This window comes from Mchenga conophoros, linkage group LG23 (genome assembly GCF_057382185.1).
Source record: "Mchenga conophoros isolate Kocher_MC1m ecotype Shallow Benthic linkage group LG23, M_conophoros_male_GT1.1, whole genome shotgun sequence".
Classification (NCBI taxonomy): domain Eukaryota; kingdom Metazoa; phylum Chordata; class Actinopteri; order Cichliformes; family Cichlidae; genus Mchenga; species Mchenga conophoros.
The window spans coordinates 5,990,042-6,008,196 of NC_140547.1; the positions used below are offsets into that span (position 1 = coordinate 5,990,042).

Below are 18,155 nucleotides of genomic sequence, written 5' to 3' on the forward strand. Positions count from 1 at the left end.
TTAGTAGTAGTAGTAGTATTAGTATTATTATTATTATTATTAGTAGTAGTAGTATTAGTATTGCTTTTAGCGATAGTGCTTTTGAAATATGTTACTCGAGCTACCTTTCCCCCCCAGAGTCTCAAGGTTAAGACTACATGACCTTAAATTAATCATATTAAAAACATACTTACAAGCTGTGTACTCAGTAAATTCCACATCTCCAGCTGAAGTCCATTCAGTGCGTTAATTCAAGTTTCTATCGGCCATCTCTCAAGTGCAACCAAACTCTAAGAGCCCAAAGTCCAGCCAATCGATGAACAAGCCTTCGCAGATTGAGAGTAAATCTACACAATGAGTTGATCCAAACCCAAAGAAGAGTGGTTTTTCTTTTTTTCCTTTTCATGACTTTCTTTTCTTTTTTTCATTTCTTTAAAAAAAAAAATCACTGCCATTACTTCTGCATCGACACAAGCCAAGGCCGAGGTGATACTGCTGCCAGCATCCTCCTGCTTTCTCCTCACCAGCCCCCGATGACAGTATGCGGTGATGTTGCGTCGCCGGTCCCCTCCTCTCTCTCTCTCTCTCTCTCTCTCTCTCTCTCTCTCTCTCTCTCTCTCTCTCTTGCTCTCGCTCTCGCTCTCTCTCTCTCTCTTGCAAACATAACGCCTGGTGTGCACGACGTGTACAGAAACTCAAACATTCTTCGGTGACCATTGTGAAATCCATTGTTATGTTTGAATGACGGGTCTCTCTTTCTTTAAGTTGCATCCAGCGTTTGATATACGTGGTGAGCCGAAAAGCACAATCTCTGTGGCTGCTGGTGAGAGAGCCCAGGAGACGGAGGAGAGAAAGGAGCCAGGGAGAATCAACTGGAGACAGACGCAGACCTCAAATTTTGGTCTACTGGGAAAAAAACGACAGGGTAAAAGGCGCCCTGCTTTTTATAGTGGCATACTCTATGGCAGAAGGTTTTGTATTGCACGAAGAATTGATATGCTCATAGCCTCCATTCCCTTCCAGCCTCATCTTTCCATCTCTTGCCTCCTCATGGTCGTCAATATACAGAAGTATAGGACAAAAAATAAAACAAACAAACAAATAAACAAACAAACAAACAAACAAACAAAACCAACAAAACAATCTGTTTTAGGCAGCGGTGGTAGTGACATCTGGAATGAGCAGTGATCTCCACACATTGCTTGACTGAGGCACCTGTGACAACATCTTGCGTACGGGAACACCGAGCCACACCGAGCAGCAAAGCACAATAAAAGCGACCGCAGATTTACACGTTTCCGTGGGTTTAAAGGCGCACTGCAGGATAAACGCTTGAACAGCAAACGATTTGTAAGAAAAGGAGAAGAGCACAGCAGCGATGTGTGATGTGCTGTTGCCGCAGCCTTAGCAGCGCAAGGAGAAGCTGATGCTTCCCCAGGGCTCCAGTGGGTCACGTTGCTTTACGTGATGCTACGTCTTCTCCTTTGTGCGTAACAGAGCGCACGAGTGAACACTCGTGTGCCAGATGTCGGTATCAGAGCTGATAAAAACGCAGCATTCAGTCTGTAAGAAAACGAAATCATACTGCAGATACTAACATACGGAGAGGAGAGTCGAGGATAAAAGGTACAAAAACGAGCCGCGGAAACGAGCGTGATTCTTTGCGTGCTTACGTCAAGCGATGGGGTACATTCTTCCAAATGTGTCATCCAATAGACTGCGTGTGCGACGCAGGGTTAACATTCACGAGTTCAAAACACGGATGCCTGTTATAATACGGCTTTATTCCCTCTGCATTTATCTGAAAACGTTTTTGGCGTGTGGACCCATTAATCCCAGAAGAAATTTTACATTTTTGACTTTCTAAACGGCAATCTGCCCCCCCCAAAAAAACCAAGTGTGTGCGTAAATATAACTGTCCAAATGTCAGAATTTAGGAAGATTAAAAAGAATAGGCCAAAGGGAAAGCAGTTATGTATTATTTGGCTGGTTTAAATTATAAATTAAGACAACAGAAAAGTAGAAAAGATTAACCAAGTAGAAAATACAAAGCAAGATTTAAAGTCACAATTTAAACTCAAGCCAAGGAAACCTGATCATTATCATTATTAATTGTGGAGTTAGCAGAAGTATAGTGACAGCAGCGAGAGAATTGTTATGAATATAAATCAGACATACGGTTCGACATTAAACTGCATTTTCCCGTTTATAGAAGCAAGCAGACCATACACAAATTTAGAACAGAAACCAGAGTTTATTTATTTTTGTTCTTAATATTTAGTCCTGCAGTCAAATTAACTTGGGTCACAGCTGCCCGTGGATCATGAGGGCTCTTACAATTAAAGACTATAAATCATATGTCCCTTTATTGTTCTCTAAATATATTAACAGTGTCGCGAGGTTCCCCTTAAGCATCCACACATCTCCAAGTGTATAATGGCGGTCAATTAAATCAAAGTGAATCAGTAATCTCGTAACTGTGGCCCTTAATAAGGCCTGCACATCCGCACTTCTTTGCCGCGTAGTTCAGATCATTCGAGCCGAAACAGCGTCACCTAACGGCACAAACTCAGAGCTGCTGTTCGGGCCTGCATGCTTATTATCTCCGGCCTACGTCCACAGCACATTGCAAACCACAAAAAACGACATATTACTCCGTGACATCAATGTAACAGGAATAGAGCCATGAATAGAAACGATAGGATGCATCAAAACTATTGATTTCTGCAGATGTAGTGACTGTAAAATTGCAGGAGTAACTGATAGGCCTGATATTTTGTGTTTATTTGTTTTCACATTACAAAGCACGCACAAAGAATTTGAAGATCGTTAGTGTCACTCTAATGGAGATGCATAATATTAGTTACTTCATCATCAAAATCCTCGTTGCATAATTGGTGGTACTGAATAATATCCATGCACAGGCCTACATGATGCTACAGAATTGTCTGCAGGGCATTATTCTCTGCAGCATTGGAGAAAAACGTGATTGATCTTCGTGCGAATGCTTTGAAATTTATAGGAGCGCATGAAACTGCGTAATCTCTTTAGCAGAATGACCCGCAGTCACCATATTTTAGAGCAGCAGTGTCTTCGTTTTCAACGTAAGTAAGCTGTAAAATCATATCTAGAATGCGCAATCAGCTAATATCAAAGGAGTCTAATATTTTATAGAGACGGGAGAAGAACGGTTGTATCTTGTTACATATTTTTGTGTTGTTTTTTGTTGTTGTTGTCTGCAGTAGAAAAGCGTTTCCATTAATACGAAGTAATGACACACATATGCACGTGTAAATGGTAATTACATCCCTTAGAGGCAATTATACTGAAGGTTTGCAAATCTACACACAGTTTAAAGAAATTTGTTGAGATTATTTTAGATTTTTTTTTAAAATTTACATCGACGAGCAGGACATGTAGGACAACTGGAGAAAAAAATAATTAAACGTTTGTCCCTTTCTTAGCACAATGTGAGGTTTAGTTGTCCTTTTAATGAAGAGTTGATATCTTTGGGCAATAAAAAAATGAATGCTTTAGAAAGTAGAGGTTTAAAAATGGTTTTCAAATACGGTAAAATTACACAGGTCAGGCAAATCGAATAGTGGTGCAATCACCGGTAAAAGACAATCGAATTCACCAAGGGAGTAGCAACGTCTAGCTCAACATGCGTTTGTCATGTCAGCTCCTCCTATTTTAATTTTTGCATAAACCTACATTTGGAAAAAATTACCTGGACAACATACTAAATATATTTATTGACTAAAAGAAAAAAATCAATTTATTAATCGGCTCACAAAGTCATATTTATAAGGTACGTTCAATGGTGCTCACAAAACTGGAGATTGCTTTTCTTCTTTATATGAATCTCATCTGTTTAATTTACAGACTGAAAAGCTTAATGAAAAGTTAGTTTTCTTGCACTCATAATTCACGATTTCCTAAACTGCATCCAACTTCCCCTTAAAATCATTCATTCCTGTCAAATTTGTATGGCTGTCATCATGCATGACCACACTGAACTCTGTTGGGTTCAATCGTTAATAAGTGACCGATTCAAGTGGCCACTTCTGGGAATTGTAATGGCCGCTCTTCAAAGAGGCCTGACCTGACACTGAAACAGCGGTGTCAAAGGTCACACATGAAGACCAACAGGAAGCCAATATTTGTCCTTCAGTCTGTCATGCCCCTAAATTAGCGCCTAAGTACTGCAGTTAATTGTCATAAGTTGTTTTGGGGTTGGTGGAAAGCTCTGATTCTCCAAAAGGGTTTAAAACATTCATATCTAAATTGATAATGAATTTGGCAGTTTTAAAAGTAATGCCTTGTGAGTTTTCCCACAAATTTGAATTGTTCAGATTATAAGTATTAGCATCATTATGTCTGGGGAAAAAGAAATGATGGGCATGAAAAGCTCTGAAATTTCCATGTTGACTTTTGTCCAACTGAAAGAGACAGATAAATAAATAGATAAGGTTCAGCGCAGTGAGCTCCTCTAGTTTTGAACTGATCACATTATTTGCAACATTGAATAGTTTGTGATATTTTATAATATATTTTGTTTTCTCAGTTATGGACGTTTGCTGTGGTGATGGGAGAATTATTCACTGATAGTGAAATCCATGCTAGGAAGCTTGTTTGTTTGTTTGTTTGTTTGTTTGTTTGTTTGTTTGTATAGCAGCACGTGACAAAAGCAATTATTTTAACAGCATGTAATTCTTAATTAGCAATTTGGAGACTGACCCACTTACATCCTGGGTCAGTTGAGATCTGGTGGCCAACCTTTCAATATCTGTGAGAGGCATTTAGAGGTCAATGCATTGGGCTGACATACCTACACACAGCCCTGAAGCGATCAACTGACCTAAAGCGAAATCAGTTTCATCGCACTGATAAAATCAAACACTCAACTCATGAAACACACTTAAAACACAACAGCATAGGCGGCACGTGCACTTATCGCTGCAACATCAACAAACCCCACGTTCATGAATGCAACACAGAAGCGATCAGATCATTAAAAAAAAGAAAAAGAATAAAACAGAAAAAGAAAAAAAACATACTGTGCAAATGCTAAACTTACATGTCAAAGAAACTGATAACCAGAAAAGTCATTCAACTTACATTTCATCACCTGCTTCTGGTTCTTGATCCTCAGGCTGAGGAAGAGATGTTGATGCTTTCTCCATCATGTGAAAACAGAGGAACGGTCTTGCTGCTTTCCTGGTTTAATTGGGAACAGGCTGGAGTTTATGCTAATGAGCGCTGACATCAGTTCTAGCAGCCCCCCACTCCATAAAGGAGGAGAGCAAAAGGGCCAAAGTCGCGCCTCTTTTCCCAGGCAATTCCGTCGGTCAAGTTCAAGCACAGCGGTTGTCATTTAGAAAATGTGACTGCGCAGATAAAAATTAGGGGAGGGGGGTAGATTTATTTAATTTTTTTCCTAAATGAAAAAAACTATACATTTTTGCCTGTTTGACATTTTTCCTAGTGTACCAACAAATTTGAGTGAAAACGTTTCACAATGAGCATGTGAGTTTGGAAATTTCTTTCCAAGAGTAAGAAGACTCCCCCATGGGGCTGACAAAATATTACCCCAAGAAATGTTTTCTTGGAGTAAAAAAAGAGGTGCGTCCAGTTAACACTTGATATTCTTCGGATTCATGGAATTTATACCGAGTACATGATGTAGTGGTAGAGTACAGTAGTGGTTGAGAAAACTGAGCTGCTGAAGGTTCATCTTTGGTTAAGTGAGTGTAACTGTCGTTTCCTCTGGCAAAGAGAAGTTAAAAAATACCTCAAGCACCAGCTTTCTCGTGGTTTTTTTTTTTTTTTTTTTTTTTTTTGCGTGTACTTGTTCATCACTCATCTGTGCATGCGAGCGAGTGGATGATCCATGGGATCATCTATGCTGCCGGAAACACAAGCACTCGGTGAAACAGAATTAGCGTCGTACATTTGCGTAATTACAATCTAAAGTGTGCAATCATTCATGTCGCCCAAATCCAGAAACCGTGTGAGGAGACGCCAGCGCAACAGCTTAACGCATCGCAGCAGAATCAAGCTGAGCCAATTCTGCCGTGTTTGTCTCTGAATCTGAAAACAGACGGCCATGATAGGTCAGTGAATACGCAGATGTAAGGCCAATACGCATCTCAAAGGCTTCATTTGTGGGTGAGACACAACAGGTGTGTGACTACAGTTTGTTTTTATTATAGCATGTAAGCTTTTACAAAGAGCACTCATTAAATGGTTTTGGTCAGTAATCTCTCTTAGATTTTCTTTTTCTTCCTCCAATCAACCTCGTTCACAGACACGTTTTGCCAAATAACGGCAGGTAAAAGAGGCACAGGTGTGCATAATAATATTAATGATCTGAATTATATTTGGTCCTGAGCTGGTGCATGTTGGTAGTATGGCTGCTGCATTCAAGCACAGAGCCATTTTGAATGCAACATCTGTGCTTCTCCTGTTGCAGCGATACTAAGTTCCTTGAGGCTGGTTCAAAGAAATGCATTTTTTCTTATTAATGGAGAGTGATCAGAAATGTACATGATAAATAAAAGCTATTTGATCACTCTGAAAGGAAATAACCAACCAGACTGTTATATTTGACACCTATGACAGTGTTTGGCTTGTATACACTGTAGAAACAGATGTGGGATCAGGTTTTTTAAAAAGATAATGCCTCAGCAGTGAATCGCCTTAACAGATGCAGTGTAACCTTCCTTATAATATATGGCTGGTAATTAACAATCATGACTCTCACTACTCTTTTAAATAAATCCATGTGACAAAGCAGATCTGGCCCTCCGTAGCTGGTTCCCACACAGCAGAGGAGGCAGCAGTTAGGAAAAGAGACAAAAAGGAAAAGAGCGGGGAAAATGAAGGGAGACGAGAGAGGTGGTGGGGGGAGTGTTTCCTTTGACGGGGCACCATTGCAACATTTGCATATATTCAAATCAGGTGATGAATGTCATGCATGAGGGTGAACAAAGACAAGCCAATGGGAGGGCTGCGTCTCTGCTGCAGGCTCAGAAGCAGCCGTCGGTATCCCAGCAGCACCCTGGGAGAAACACGGGGAAGTGGTGTGGGAACCAAGAGGCCCCCCGATCTGAGCAGAGGGAGGGGAGCCACTTGTAGTCTGTGGTGAATTTGCATTTTATTTGTGTCCATTTTCCTCAGTAATTTCTGCCCCAGCACTTCAACCACAGATGGCTAACACAGGAAGAAGGATTTGCATTTGTGTCAAAGATGATAATGATGGACATGTTTTCCACCCAGACAGAGACATTCCTTCTCTGGGTCTGAATTACATTTTAATGTCTCGAAAAATATACAAAATATTTAAGAAATTACTATTTCCTTTTGTTTGTGATCAATGCCAGATGTAGGCATTGGAAAAGTCAGAGTTTGCACAATGTCAGGATGATCTATGAATGCTGTGCTATCCACAAAAGACAAAGCCAGAAATGACTCAGTGTGTATTTCATAACCCAGCAGCATCAAGAGATGGCTTAACAAATACCTCTATGTCTTAAAAGCTGATATGCAAAAGTGAAATTCTAATTAAAACTCTCACTAATCTCACAAACGCATTGCCTGAAGGTGGAGGCTGGAGGTGGATCATAAACATCAGTCACGCACGCAAAGCTTGATATTGAGTTAAACCACTAATTTCACTTGATTTATGTTTGCAGATGCTTGCCTGATGGTTCATACATGCCCACGAGAGATGCTGTTGCTTCACTGCACAAAGCTCCATTTGATCAAATTCACAGCTCCTATTGAAGCGCCATGCTCTCGCACCCAAATTCACAGGGCGAAGGATCAGGCACATCTTCAGTAGAAGGGCTGCCACCAATTAGCAGAAAGTTGAAATTCAATCAGCTTCAGGAGACCAGCCAAATAACATGAACACACATGCTAAACACAGATTTAAATGCTGTGAATGGGTCTTGGAAAAAGATCTTTAGAGGGCATGCTGCTGGAAATACTTGGCACTGTTGGGGGCTTTAGATGGGATGAGCTGACATTATAATGCATGTTCAGGCCAAGCGTGGATATGTTTCTGGGTGTACGATCATTTGGAACTTCAGAGACAAACTATACCACCCATGAAGGATGCACCGAGCTGTTTCCTGCACTGTCTCAGGTGCCGAACAACTCATGGTTTACTGTATTCCGATGCCTGCAGATTGTGTTAAAACACTGTCAAATTGCAAAGACATACACTTTGTCTTCAGGTTTGAAGATAACTGTGTTGGTATAGTAAAGTTTCTTTTACCCATCAAAATGGGAAAATAATACTTTAATAACATGATAGCATCAGAAAGTGTGCTCTCTTCTTTACTCATTCCCTGGTGTTTAGTGTTTTAATACCAAATCAGAGAGTAACAGGAGCATATCAGAGACTTTAAGCTTCACAATCTGCATAATGTTTGTTTTTATCCAATGAAATGCTAAGATGCATGATGGTGGAAGCATGAAACCTGGAGATTATCATTAGAAGGATCACACAGAGGCATTAAGGGGCACTGAAGAATAACAAGGAAAGATGAAGGGTACAATTTTACATTTAATTAGAGATGAGAAGTAAAAGCAAAACCTCTTTACAAGTTTCCTTATTGTTTGTCATTTTTATACTGCAGAATATGTATTAATTAACAGACATTTTCACACTATTATTTTTTGTATGTTCAAATCGTAAAACCGGGGGAAATGATGCAATAATTTTCAATCATATTTTCAATCATATTTTTACTATCACAGTGGCATTTTTTTTGTCTCTATCAGGGGACTAAGAGCAAAACATTGTTATTCTGATGCCTTCATAAAAATCGGAAAATGTTCACGTGAACGAGTGAACATTTTCCGATTATGGCTGTTGTAATCGGAAAATGTTCACTCAACAGTATGGCTGTTGTGTTATTTTGATTTCAGTAAAGTTGCGAAAGTGAAATACTATGCCTAATTGCTACATTATAATTGCTACATTATAAACAAAATCCCCAAAATCCACATTTTAATATTAGTAATTGAAAATGTTAAAGAGGTAAAAAGGAAGGGGCAGGAGTAGTAGAAATTGTATTTTTGTCTACCTATACTGTTTTTCTTTCTCAAGGGTTCTCACCTTTCAGTTCTTATACTGATTGCCCGCAGTAGGCTTAGGCTGCTCTAATTTTGCTTGGCCGCAACTTTTTTTTTCTTTTCTTTTCTTTTCTTTTCTTTTCTTTCCTTTTTTTTTTTTTTTTTTTTTTTTTTTTTTTACCTGGGTGTTCAAATCAAATCACTTTTATTGTCACATCACATGTGCAGGTACACTGGTACAGTACATGTGAGTGAAATTCTTGTGTGCAAGCTTCACGAGCAACAAAGTTGTGCAAAAAATACAATAACATAAAACAAGCAAAATATAGGAATGGTTCAGGCTAACTTTATCTATGGTTCACTTTATCTAAAGTGACTCTTTAGATAAAAAGAAAATCTTTCAACATTAGCAATTTGAATGTGTGATTATGAAAACAATGGTTCGTTTTCTCTGAAGGTTAACCAATTAAGAAAAAATAAATAAAAATTAGTAGAAAATACACTTTTACCTCCAGATTGACTTTCACCTCAGAGGCATATGGGGATTCACATTTCAGATTTACGATTCTTTCCCGGAGCACCTGAAGGCATCTCCCGTCTCCACGACTACATCCGGGACATTTAACAGCTCCACATGTCGGCAGGTTCAGATGCCAAAGACTTTCTTGCATGAGAAGAAGCTGTTTTAGTTACTCTCGTTTCAACGACGCCGTTTGGAAGAAGAGATGGTAACTTCATTTATAGTCTTATATATAAAAACAGCTTCTTACAGAGTGCTGGGAAGCCCACTGACGAGCGCTTTTTAGGTGTTCCGGAGGCAGTTAGAGCTAGTTTGCTAATGCTAACCAGCTGTACTGACAGGTGGTGGACCTCCAGTTAAATTTAGCACGATAGCCATTTGCTCAGTTTCATTCATTTTGCAGCGGCTACCAGCGTATCGTGTTCTTAGTGCTGTTGAACGTAACCTCTTCCTGCTATTATCTCTTTAATGTCCTACGTGAGTTAGCTTCTGCCACAGACTGTTATATGTAAACAAACCGTGATGTAGCCAGCTCTACGGCTCTTCAAACTTTGCTGCGGAGTCCTTACTGTTGTAGACAAGGCGCTCGTGCTCTCTACATCCTCATTATACAAAATGACGCTATGCACTCAAGTGCACGGTGGAAACTCAGTGCGTGTGTTTAATTTGACAGGCGCTGATGGGAGTTCAGCTTGTGGTCAGCTTACTGGCCGCCAGCATAATGCAGAGGATGGCTCCACATTGCTCATTTGCACGCTGGCTCCTCTGCAACGGCAGGTACTGTCAGTAATATAATCAGGTTTTACGTAATTCACACAGTGCACTAAACTGCTTTAACACATGTGCTTGTTGTTTGTTCCAGTTTGTTGCGATTCAAACACCCTTCAGAGGGAGAGCTGTGTGCCCTGGCAGGAAAGCAGATGCCCAAACAAAACAGGAGAGACAGGTGGGAAATGGAGGGCTGTGCTTCATGCTGCAGGACCACTGCGTGCTATAGCATGAAGTTATAAAGTTGTATCATGGGATTCTAGTGTTACTCCATGACAGCGTTATAGTGTGTTTCTCATCCATCCGTTTCTTCATGCTTCAGGCTTGCATTGTTATTTTTTTTTCCATCCTTTATTTGCTCATAGGCGGCAGAATGGGGAGAATAAGCCGCTCACTGTGCCCAAAGACATTGACCTTCACCTGGAGAAAGCACCAGTCAACGTCATTGACGCTCTCGGTAAAACAAATACTTCTTCGTCCACATCACAGTAATGTTGTGCAAGAGTAAATATTACTCGAAGCCCAGCTTTCACTGTTAAGTCCCGCCGGTGGTTTGCAGCATATTACACTGCATGGAAACTTTATTGAAATTCTCATTTTGATTGTGTTTTTGTTTTTTTGTTCTTGTTTCTATTTTCAGTGCTGCGCTTTTTCCTGGAGTACCAGTGGCTTGTAGATTTTGCAGTCTATGCAACCGGAGTTTTCTTCTTCACTGAGTGTTACTATAGTGTGGTAGATGCCAGCAAAGAGGTTAATATTGGAGCCATCTGGTGTGTCCTGACTGTTCTCTTCTGTCTGTATCCTTCAAATGTAAAACACTCACTCTCTAGGTTAGAAAGAATATATCTAGAGCCAGATTAGTTTGTGATGTTTTCCTGACTGAAGATCCTGATATGTCCACCACATTCTTGGCAGCTGTTATATCAATGAAGATGAGTTGGTAACTATCTATAGTACTGAATGAACCTAAAATCCTAATAATCTCTTTCTACAGCTAACGTTTAATCTCTTATTAGGAATACAAGCACTACTAGTGTTAAGCTAATATAAAAACATTAAAAATGTCTTACAAATTGTAAGTCTTATACATGTTTAACTAAAGGTAAATTATCACTGAAATATATGTAGCTCCTTTTTTTTTTTTTTTTTTTTAACACCTCTTATTTGGTTTCCTTTACCATCTGACCCACAGAAAGACCCTTCACACCCTAATGAGCCACTACTTCTGCTCTGAGGAGGGTGGTGAGCGCTCAGTGTGCCTTGCCTTTGGTTTTCTGTGTCTGCTTGTGGCCATGCTAGTGTTGGTTGTCAGAGAGGACTACCTGGAGTTCGGCCTAGAGCCGGGTTTTTCCAGCCTCTTTGACAACTTGGAAATCTTTGTCAAACAGCAGGGCTACGCTGACTGGTCGTACGTATCTCCATGAAAAGATTACTTCTGATTGAAATATTGACCTGTTGTCTTTAAAGAAATGCTTGTTGCAGTAAAATTGATTTATATTAAATCTTATATGAGTTGAGTCATCTTTCAATTGGCACAGGAATGAGCCTGACTGTGTTTGATATCTGTGCTGGAAGTAGCCCTTCTTAAATATTGGTGTCACTTACTGTTAGTGGTTGCTTTAAACTCAGAATCCCAGTGACTAAGCTGACAGTGAAGCTTGGTTTGGCTGCTGTCTGTGCCTACATCGGAGCTCTCTTGGCCTTCCCTGGACTGCGGCTGGCTCAAACTCACTTGGATGCGGTGCAGATGAACTCAGACCGTCCACTCATCCAGTAAGAATTGTTATATGAAAAATAGCATGTGCTTCATGTCTTTTATTACTACACATTAGCTCTACTCTGCTCTTTCAGTTGTGTCCCTAATGTTTCCTGACAGGATTCTGCTGCATATGGGTTTTCTGTCTCCAGTCATTGTGTTGGTTTTGTGGGTGAAACCCATTGCAAGAGACTTCCTGGCCAATGCACCTATGGGAAAGACTTCTGTTACTCTGTGAGTGCTCATTTCTGATTGATTGGCTTCGAGAAGCTAGAACTAACAATCAGGAAATAGAAGAATTCTTCTAGGCAGCGCTTAGTGAACACCTGGCTAATCTCTGATAACTTCACTCTTTGCAGAGTATCCAGCGAAACATTTGACAGCATGCGTCTTTGGATCATCGTGGTGTCGTGTGTGCTGCGGCTGGGTCTCACCCGTTATCACCTCCAGGCCTACCTCAACCTAGCTCAAAAATGGGTAGAGCAGATGAAAAAGGAGGCAGGACGTATTGCTGCAATTGACATCCAACGAAAGGTCAAATGCAGTTTTAAACTTTCTCAGTATTGCATGCTTTTATCTTATAAACAGACAAATTGAGAGTTTTTAATAAAAAACAACTTAAAAAAAACCTGTTTAAATATTTAAGGATAATTCTTAATAAAAACTTGAGTGCCTGTGTCGAGTAAAGTTTCTGTGCCCGCTTCCAGGTTACACGTGTGTTTTGCTACCTGACAGTAGTTAGTCTTCAGTATCTGATTCCAATTCTGCTCATCCTATTCTCAACACTGTCACTTAAGGCACTGGGTAAGTAAAATGCTCACTGAAACTCACATCTTGATATTTGAACTTTTTCTCAACCATGTAGACTTTCACAGGCCTGAAGTTCTCTGGAAATTAGTCAGACATTAATCCATTTTTAAATTGACTGCTCCTTATGTCAGATTGTGCCAATTTGCTAAGAGCACTAGTGAGCGAGGGCCGTGTGTGCTGCATCCTGAAGCTCCATCCAGGCAGTTTGTTGCATAAACCAAAGTGAATATTTCTGATAGTTTCAACATGTCTGAAGTGGATAGTTTGTATCCATAAATACTGCCAACCTAATATTTTTGATGAACAAAAGGTTCACGGATTTCTCTTAAAGTTAACTTCAAAAATACCAGCAGTCCTGGAGTCATGCTATAGAGTGGAGCATTTTTGCATTCATAGATAATCATTGGCATTGGACAAGAAGGCACTAATGGAATTGGAATTAATTAGCTATTAGCTTTTATGTCACTTGTTATTTTATGTGGTAGAAGTGACGGCGCTTGATATAAATGGGAAGTTGCACATTTTGCCTCGGTTGTCACATTTGATCTTGTTCCTTATAACGGTAAAAATGAGGTTGGAAATTGGTTCGCATCAGAGTGCAATCAATGAAAAATTAGCCAGCCAAAAACCAGATCCAAAAATAGACTTTTGTAGGTGGCAATTTAGCTCCACCATACACCACGAGGCTGAATGCAGTGGCTCGGGCTAGACGTCGACCTGCAGCCTTTTCCTGTGTGTCTTCCCCCACTCTCTTTCCCTCCTGTCTATTCTTAATTTTTACCCTAATAAAGTAGAAAGGCCCCCCTGAAATAAATTAGACTTTTACTATATTCTGCCCTGGAAATGTACAATTTAATTTGTGTGGCAAGGCAAGGCAAATTTATTTGTATAGCACAATTCAACAACAAGGTGATTCAAAGTGCTTTACAGAGACATTAGAAACAAAAACAAATAAAAAGCATGATTTAAAATCGATTAAAACAAGCAAACAAACAAACTAACTAAACACACACATTTCACACCTGTGTGCTACGAGTAAGTGGACTAATTTTAGCTGGTTCTAGTCAGGAAACTGCAAACCTACTGCTGCCAGTCGCAAGGGATAAGAATTTTGGTATTGGAAGTTTTCTGGTTTCCATCAATCAGGTTTTGACTGCATGCAGATAACTGTGCCATGTGGAGAGCAAAAAAGAAAATAATTTGTTGATGAGTTAGGTCATTATTGGCAATCATCTGACAAAGATTAACTTTTCATTACCGTAGGTTAGGTTTATTAATCAGGAATTGTAAGCAAGCGGCAGATAAAAATGAAAGATCTTTGTTTTTTGTTTTTTTTTTGGCCTGGATATTCCCAAAAACTTTCTGTTGTCCCCAGAAGCAAAATTAGCAAAATAGCTTGATTCCAAGGCTGTCTGACCAGCAAGCTGGGCATTTATTGGACAGGTCAAGCAGTCTGAATGTTAGTGAAACATAACCAGTTATTTGTTGCAGGGGACTTCTCCTGGAGTACAGGTGCCCAGGATACCCCTGGTGTGACACCAGCAATCATCATGCCCACAGCTGCACCTGTCTTGTCTGGAGCTCTAGATGAAGATGAAGAAGGGATGGAGGACATGGAGGAAGACATCCAAGCTACAGTAGCTCGACTGTCAGAGACTTTCACAGCGCTGCGATCTGTCCTCACACCGCTTTTCTACAGAGGGTTTTTTGCCTTTCTCACCTGGTGGGTGGCTGCCTGCCAGGTCATAAGCTCTCTGTTTGGCATCTACTTCCATCAGTACCTTATGCAAAACTAACTAAGGAAAATGGAGTGCCATACTTCTATACATCCAGCAATCAGCTCATATTATGCTGTCGCACAGGATGCCTGCAGACAGCAGAGGGGACATTTCATTAAAATAGAACTGCAGCTGGATTGCACCATCTTTCTGGTTGTAACTGATCAAGGTTGGATGCTGTCTGTTGCAATATTTACTACTTTTTGACCTTGTAACTTTTTGAGACCAGCAGGACTCTGGCATTAGTAACACACAAATATACAGAAAGAAACTGAGTGGGGTCTGCATCACAAATCAACGGTAGTTTAGTCCGCCTTAACATGTATCACAATGCTAATTCTAAATTGGCTCAGTAAAATCTGGGTTTAATTGGCCCAGAAGGTGGCACCATATACCGATACTGATGATAGCGGTGATAATTCAAATGAAGAAAATTATGTTGCATTAAAAAATATGTCAGCGCAGGTGTTATTACAGCCTTATAGTGCAGTGTTTCTACACACTGGTTAACGCAAAAGTAGTTGTCAGACATTGGGGCAGTCCCTGCAGGTGGGGCGCATACAACAAAGTGAAAAATATGAAGTGAAACTTAAAGCCCTTTTCTTTTTCTTTTTTTGTGTACTATTTGCGTTAGAAGGGTCAACTGTGCAGTCTTTTTAGGTGTGTAGCGTCTATTACGCACACTACTGGTGTTGTGAAATTCTGGTAGCGTTTAGTCTAACTTGATATGCAGTAGTAACCACCTTTCATCCACCTTGTTCACGCTGCTGCCAAACCAAACTTTGTTATCCACAAAAATGAAGGATACGTTTGACTGAGTTTATAGTCAGTTGATATCACATTATTCTTACAGTGAATTTAATGCAGGCCGTGATAGTCTTGTGATGAAATATGACAGAGTTCACATTCAGGTTCAAAACATTCACCAGCAAGTTAATTTGGATATTGCATTGATAAAACCTGGAATTCTGCAGGAATTGCCTCTGGATTTAGATTAACAAACAAAAACAAATCTGATTTGTTTATCTGACCAAAATAGTGCATTTGCTTTAACTGTTAATGAATGGTGCCTGGAACCGTATGCTTACTTGACATGCAGCTATAATTGCCTCACCCTAGATGAGAGTAAGACAAACTGGTATACGAATTGTTTATTAAAACTCTTGTTTTAAATGCAAAGTGCTCAGTAATTGTCAGGATACTGAAGAGTCCAGTTTTTGTTTTGTTTTCTCTTTTCCCAGAAAGACTTGTTAAAGTCTGTTTTCCTGAAAGGTAACCCTGCCTGAAGCAGGTTAATCATACAGTGTTGGTTACCATTGTTATTTACTGAGGCTAAAATTGAACCAGCTTTGTGATGATGTTAAACCAGAGTTAATCCCAAATGCTGCTGGATTACCTACGGAGCTCTCTTTGTGATACAGACCCCAGTGTTATCTAATAACTTCTTTAATAGAACATTTTTCTGCAACTTCTCACATGTATCTATGCCAGTGTTACTGAGTTTTGTTTTTTTGTTGTTGTTGTTTTTTTTTTTTTTCAAAGGAACACTGTTAAATGCTGCATTTATGATATTTGGAGGTACCAGGACAAGTATGAATATTTTAATGCCTGAGTAATAAGACATATTTTTGTGAGGGACTCTTTGCAGTCCTTAAAGAACCGATTCACGAGTGCTACTTTTTGAGTTTTATTTTTTGGGGGGGATTTTTTATTTTTTTGGTTTTGTGTTGTTTTGATTTTGTGTGTATGTGTGCGTGCGTGTCTTTTTCTGCTTCTTTTTCCTGTTTTTCTGTGTGGGCGTAATTTTCAGATCGAGCCTACTGAGTGTAATGCAGTGTGGCTGTGTATTAGTGTTTGAAAGCCAAACACCGTGGAGCTGTTGCTCTTTATCTTGAAGTGCCTGGGAGCTCAGGGATTTTGAATGTTTTGAAATCTCCTTCCTCCCTGTTCATGTGTATTTAGAACAAGCTGATATTCTGCAGTGAACACTGCAGGTACATTTCTGTTTTACCCATTAATTTTCAAACACTACCCATGAACAACATGCTAGTTGCAGTGTCTTAATCGCGTCTTTTACTTCATAGGTTTTGTTGTTGCTGCCAATCAGCCATGTATATGTCAGACTAATCAAAACCTTCTCTGAATCAGTCTTCATCAGTGTGTTTTATTTATTTAATTTATGATACATTGATTAACTCTGTGGATGGTTTTGATCATTAGTATGTTTTCTTTAGATGGCGTATTTGAATGCTCTGATATCATTATACTGTGAAGTTGATATGAAATGTTCCCTTAGATTTTCTGAATGCATGTTGTGCAACACTTTGGCTGTAACCTGATTTTTTTTTTTTTTTTTTTTTCCCCCCCCCATGTGTGGTCCTAATAAAAAGATTTGCTGTTTTCACTTCATTTTGACTTTCTCCGTTATTTCCTCCTTCCACCACGGAGCGTGGGAGATGTTACAGATAGAACATTTCCTTTTAAAGAACTGGTACTCCATTGACAAAAGACATGGATGACAATGGAGCGTCTAGTCGCTTTGCAGGGTGCTGATCTCTGACCCCAACCTCCTGAGAAGATCGTTCTTTAATCACTGGTAATTATTATGAACCTAATGCCCCCTGGACTCTGAGAAGAAATGTTTGCGGTGGATGAGCTTGGCTGTAGCAGCAAAATAATCCAGTTAATGGACAGGTTTTATGCAGTGAACTGCATAATCTCTGTTTGACAGTACAGTTTAAATCATTCATATGTATTTTGTGACATCAAAACCTTCAAAATCACATGCCAGTCAATTGTCACGTCAGCTTTTTGCAATAATGAGAAGAGAGTGGCTCCTTGTTTAAAAGCTGACATGATTTAAATTCTTCCTCCAGTCAAACGTTGTGAGCATCCTTCAGTAAAAGAAGGGACATGCTCCTCACCTCACTGTCTTTTTATATGGACAACTGAAAGACATTAACAATCGCAAAGCCACTGAGAAGCAAACAGATTTGAGAGCACACCAGTTAGCAAATCCTACATCTCAGTAAGTGCAGAAAAATTTCTAGGACAATGTTTTTGTTGCTGTGGAACATCGGTTTAATTTGAGTCAAGCTCATCCTTCTCTCTGGTGGGCCTGTAAGAATGCCTGGCCTCATGAACTGAATGGTGATATTACTTTTACGCATCTGTGCTGGAGGCCTCGGGCCCCTTCAGTCTGCTCTATGGACTGCAACAAGGCAAGTCAGACAGCCATGGCCGGCTGTGGTTGCTATAGAGGCTAGAATGTATGTCTGCGTGTGTGTGTGTGTGTGTGTGTATACATAGGACCCAGATATGCCTTACAGACTGGGCCTGGTCTAGTCTCATCAGACCAGACATGACCCCAGTGAAAGTCTCGTCATTTAAGGTGGAGAGACGACAGCTCAATACTGTGTGTGTGTCTCTGTGTGTGCCCACCGTGAAAAGGCAGGTC

At 40.0% G+C, this 18,155-nt stretch overlaps 1 protein-coding gene and 1 long non-coding RNA gene across 3 annotated transcripts in view; one reads left to right on the top strand and one right to left on the bottom strand.

Moving 5' to 3' along the window:
* The window catches only part of LOC146546503 (uncharacterized), a 41,349-nt gene extending 36,105 nt beyond the window's left edge, over positions 1-5,244 (bottom strand). Inside the window, exon 1 of one of the 2 annotated variants that reach the window (XR_014890684.1) lies at positions 5,101-5,244. This is a non-coding gene — a long non-coding RNA (uncharacterized LOC146546503). Of the gene's footprint in view, positions 1-173; positions 1,450-5,100 lie in introns of those variants that run through there. The other variant, XR_014890683.1, reaches the window with a different exon arrangement.
* Positions 5,245-9,637: 4,393 nt separating this feature from the next.
* tmem161a (transmembrane protein 161A) lies at positions 9,638-17,107 on the top strand. Its single transcript, XM_085265330.1, has 11 exons — positions 9,638-9,794; positions 10,260-10,363; positions 10,449-10,532; positions 10,720-10,811; positions 10,995-11,151; positions 11,547-11,762; positions 11,984-12,127; positions 12,231-12,344; positions 12,470-12,644; positions 12,818-12,914; positions 14,412-17,107. Exons 1-11 carry the CDS (start codon positions 9,792-9,794, stop codon positions 14,714-14,716), a joined length of 1,491 nt encoding a protein of 496 aa, XP_085121456.1. The 5' UTR covers positions 9,638-9,791; the 3' UTR covers positions 14,717-17,107.
* The last annotated feature ends 1,048 nt before the right edge of the window (positions 17,108-18,155 follow it).

Excerpts from the sequence above, each read along its gene's own strand:
- tmem161a (XM_085265330.1), top strand. Across the intron at positions 10,364-10,448 it reads TGGCTCCTCTGCAACGGCAG|TTTGTTGCGATTCAAACACC; the intron begins GTACTGTCAGTA and ends TGTTTGTTCCAG. Across the intron at positions 10,533-10,719 it reads AAACAAAACAGGAGAGACAG|GCGGCAGAATGGGGAGAATA; the intron begins GTGGGAAATGGA and ends ATTTGCTCATAG.